This window comes from Trichosurus vulpecula, chromosome 9, assembly GCF_011100635.1.
Source record: "Trichosurus vulpecula isolate mTriVul1 chromosome 9, mTriVul1.pri, whole genome shotgun sequence".
Classification (NCBI taxonomy): domain Eukaryota; kingdom Metazoa; phylum Chordata; class Mammalia; order Diprotodontia; family Phalangeridae; genus Trichosurus; species Trichosurus vulpecula.
The window spans coordinates 142674723-142679613 of NC_050581.1; the positions used below are offsets into that span (position 1 = coordinate 142674723).

Below are 4891 nucleotides of genomic sequence, written 5' to 3' on the forward strand. Positions count from 1 at the left end.
TAATCCCTGCCCTCGTGGAGCTTATGGTTTGCTGAGTCTACATGGCACCAACATGGATGGCTCTAATACACCATAGTTAACATCAAAATGAAATAGAGAGGCTCAAAACACAAAGGTACTAGGAGAAGGACCTTCACTAGGAAGACTTCCTAGCAGAGCTGGCATTTGAATTGGGCTCTAAAGTATGAGCAAAATTTAATAGGTGAAGAGGGAGAGGAGGCATCCTCCTGGCACAGAAGAAAAACATGAGGAGAGGCATGAAGGCAGGAAGTCAGAGGGAATGTCCAGAGGTTTGAGAGCAATCCAATTTGGCCAAAGAAAATGGCCTTGACTGTTAAGCTCCCTAAATAGAAAGAGTACTAGAGACAGCTTAACACAGCTCATCAGAACTGCTCAAGGAGGATTTGAAAATGTACGTCTTTAGTTTTCTTTATTAAAAAGTTGTCATCTTAAACATCACATTGACCATGGAACTAGCTTAACTGTTTGCTTTGGTCGATGCTTTTTGTTTGGTTGGTTAGTGTTTGATTTGGGGTTTTGGTTTATTTGGTTTGCTTGGTTTGGGGTTTTTTTGTATGAAAAGGAATAGTGAAATCTAGAGGTATAATTGTATGGTAAATGTTTCCAGACATCCTGACTATGGTTGAAAGTAACTAAAACAAGGGGAGCTGGGAATTAAAACCAGTCATTTAAAAAACAGAAACCAAGAAATACTTGGCAGTGGAGGTTTTTTTCAAAAAGTCTTATTTCAATTATTTTATTTAGTTTGTTAACTTAAATTATAATTATTATTTAAAAATTGTATATTATATTATGTAATATATAATATACAGTGGTTATATATAATACATGTATTATTATATTATGTATATTCACTTAGCGTAGTCACTGAGGTACTCATTGATTCATTAAAAACATACCTAGAAATATTTTGTTTCAAAATAATAACTGATACTTGTAACCCTAAAAATGCTTTACTTACATTACCTGTGTGCCTCATACTCTAAAGGTACTCCGTGGCACTGGATTAGTCTCATGAGGACCCTTAAATGTTTGCAGAAGAGCCTTTCTCAGAATCTTTCTTAAATGAATTGGCGAAATGCTTGACAAAGCCAGTAAATATTGAAGCCTCAACATGGCCACATCTAGATTCTTTTCTCTTGGGAAGGCCTATTTACTAGCCTGAAACAAAATTAAATTTTGTTCAGCTCTCTGGCATCTTTCCAGCATAGTATAATTCAAAGATAATTAGAAGCCAAGAAACCTGGAGTCTCATCCCAACTCTGCCACTGAACAAGCCAGTTCTCTTCTCTGGGTCTCAGTTTCTCCATCTGTAAAATGAAAGACTCGATCAGGGGTTTTTAACCTTTGTGTCACAGCCCTGTGATGTCTATAGATTCCTTCTCAAAATAATATTTTAAGTGTAAAATAAAACACAGAAGATTACAAAAAATAGATTGAAAATGTTATCAAAATATTTTTAAAATGCAAGTTCACAGACACCAGGTTAAGAACCCCTAGATGATCTCTAAGATGAGCCCCTGCAGTTCTAGTGCTCAGGTGATTCTAAATGACAACGTTCTGAAGTCCAGGGAGAAAGGTTTTCTTTCATTGTTCCTGTGGGCTGGAGAACATGATTCCTAGTAGGTAGTTAATGAATTCAGACTTCATTGACCAGCCATGAATTGGGCTCATTAGCTCCAGAACACTGCAGTACTAAACCACAGCCAAAATCCAGACAGTCAAGGAAGTCAAGAAAAGAGAGTTACAGAATTACAAACTGTTAAATCTGGAAGGAATCTTAGAGATATCTGTTCCAACCTCCTCATGTATTCGACCAACATTTATTAAGCAACCACTATGTGCAAACTACTATTAACAAGTGCTTACAGCATGGTGCTAGGCACTTTGAAGATAAGGAAGCTGAAGCCTATGGAGGGAAAGTGACCCTGAAGCTATTTGATGAGTTGGTGGTGAGCTCTTAGATCCTTAGAGCTGGGCTCCTTCTTCAGATCCCATAGAGTCAAGGACCCTTCCCTCTTCCCAACATTAACCTTCTTTTCCTATATAGAAGATTCACAGATTGAAGAGTTCCATGTTTTGAAGAGTTCTGATTTCTTTCCATCAAAAATCCTGTTTTTAAATGCCGTGGAAGACCTGTCTATTTAAAGAACCCCTGTAGATCCCTAGTTGAAGCTTTCAAAAAGCATAGGATGCTTCTGAAATGTGAATAATCACCTAACATTTAGCTATTTAGTATATCCTTATTTTTGTTTAAGAGCTGGGATAGGAACCCAGATCTCCTGACTCCTGGTCTAGTCAGTCTAAAGAAATAGGCAAATCTGATCCTGTTTGGAATTAACAACACTGAAACTGGGGGGAGCCATCTCAGGATCTGTTCTGGATATGAGAAAACATGACATAAAATTATGTCCTGTCAGATTTTAAGAATTAAAGCCTAAGGTAGTGATAACACATTTTTTTATTTACATGAGCTGAATTGCCATGCACTTATACTGCCTGGACATTTCATCATGCCATAAATTCATGGGGTTGTGGACGGATGATAGGGAAATCATCTAATTTTTCAGGTGGTTAAAGAAATGATCCAGGAAAAGCCCAATTAGTGAAAACAATTTTCAGCCACTGATTCTTTTCAACCTCTGAGTGCCTGTATATGGCTGGCTACTGCAGCAACTCACTCCTCTTTCTTTTTCTATCCTAGGTTTCATTGCTCCCACGCCGATGCCTTTCTCTCTACCCCACAATCGAAAAACCAGCCCACCATTCAGGCTCTGGAGCCCTGATTACGCTTCCCATTAGAGTCTGATGAAAGAAGCTTGCCCCAGAGAAAACGGCCATTTGGGAAAAACACAGAAAGACTTTTAGTGCCTTTAATGATAATCAGATAAATGTATTTACACTGGAGACATCCCAATGAGATTGGAGTAAATTTCAAGTCGGTTCTGATGTGTTGGGATGTGCTAGTTCTGTGTTTTAATCTGTGCTTCTTAGCTTCTTTAAAAAATGCATAGCTCTTTTCCATGTTCCCATAGGTTCTTAAAGTCCTAGAAACTCTCTGCGTCAGTCTTTGGTTTTAGGCACAGGTTGCTCAGGGTTCCTGGACAATGCTCCTTTTTCCCCCCTCATGTCACTAAAATTGTGCTATTTCACATACCTGGGGCAGTTAAAGGCTTCATTTAAAGTCTGTGGTAGAGAAGGCTAAAGGCTAATCTAATGTGGTAGGGCCATACGCCTTGGGGAAGGGGCTTTTTTTTTTTTGCATTTCATTTTCTCTCTGTGAAAACTAATTCCTTCTTAGCATGGTTGTTAAGAAGGGAAGTAGCAAAATGGAAAAAAATGTGAATATCCTGTGTTCTGAAGGCCTCAATTTTTCTGAGTCTAAATCATAGTGTCAGGAAGACTCAGGAATGCATTGCCCTGCTGGGTGCTCTCAATATTTTAGCCTTACAATGTGACTCAGAATTATCATTTGGAAATGGGCATTCATTTTCCTTTGCAAATGTGAATAGAGTCTGTCTTCTATGTTTAAAAAGGGAAAAAAGAAGTATTAGCATGGCATCTTTTGTCTACAGCCATGGCCTCTTACCCTGTATAGCAGGCATCTCATGCTAGAGATGAGCTTAGTTGGCATCTTCCTGGTACAAGGGTGGTGCTGTTATTCAGGAAACACTCTTCATCACAAGGATGGGACGTGTTAAGGATTGTTTCATTTTTAAGTTGCTGTTTTGTCCCGTTAAAGCACAAAGTTGTAGTTGTATGTTTTTGGGGTTTTTTTAGACATCCAAGTACCTCAGCAGACATTGAGCCTCTGTCTTTCTTCACTGTAAAAAGGATGACCATCCTTTTGCTGGGAGTCCTTTTGCTAATCTCATATGAGTGAATGTCTGGGATTTGCTGGCCTCCCTACAAAGTGCACTGAGCTCTTCTAGACCAAGGGGCAAGAGATGGGGAGTGGCGGAGAGGGGCAGTTTGCTTCAGCCCTGAGAAGCTCCTTGTAGAGAAGAAGACGCCTGAGGAAATGGTGGGATATTGAGAAAGGGTTGGGGACCTTGGCGGGGGATGGGAAAGGCAGTATAGTGCCCCCACCAACTCCAGCAATAAATTCAGACCACCATTCAGAAGGCTGAAATGTTAACTCAGTCCTGGAAGAAACTTCCTTCTTAGTTATCAACATAAGGCTCTCAGAAATGTAGCCATCAATCCTTGAGACTGTGACTTAAAACATAGCCTGTGTTTGTCTTTGTCCATAGAGTGGTGACCACTGGCTGAGTAGGCAGTGGCCCTCTTGAAAATAGAGCTAAACAGATTTTTCCTCAAAATGTGGCCACACCATGGTCAGAAAATCCACTTGCCCCTTTCCAGTAGAGAATGTACCAAATATAGAAGATGATCTTGTAGGTCCCCTTTAGAACTGTGGATTTATACAACAGTCTCTGTGACACTGTGTTGTCTTTTTTTAATATGATGTAATTAACCATTGAGAAGGCAGTATGATGTCACTCTCTTCCTTCAAAGTGGAGTTATAGAATTTATTTTCCATTGCATAAGGAAGGAAGAATTGTGCCTTGTGTTCTACGTGAGCTTGAAACTGACAACTTGGATGTAAATATGAGCATTTCTACTTGCTTTATTTAATAAAGCTGTATGAGATTCTTTAATCATGTGTGATCATTACTGACTATTATGGGCTGCAGTTGACAAATAGCCACAATACATAGATCATATCATCCATCAGAAAGCATTTATTAAGTGGCTGCTACGTGCCAGCCCCAGCACTGAGGATGCAAATGCAGATTCTACCATCATAGAAAGTCAGAACTGGAAGCAACTACAGATTGTGAAGTTCAGCTCTCCCAGTCTTTCAAGT

At 39.4% G+C, this 4891-nt stretch overlaps 1 protein-coding gene across 1 annotated transcript in view; it reads left to right on the top strand.

Annotated features, from left to right (window-relative positions):
• NUP210 (nucleoporin 210) overlaps positions 1 to 4682 on the top strand; it is a 177669-nt gene extending 172987 nt beyond the window's left edge. Inside the window, exon 40 of the mRNA XM_036737668.1 lies at positions 2726 to 4682. Coding sequence (XP_036593563.1) covers positions 2726 to 2823 — 98 coding nt within the window. The 3' untranslated portion in view covers positions 2824 to 4682. The remainder of the gene's footprint in view (positions 1 to 2725) is intronic.
• The last annotated feature ends 209 nt before the right edge of the window (positions 4683 to 4891 follow it).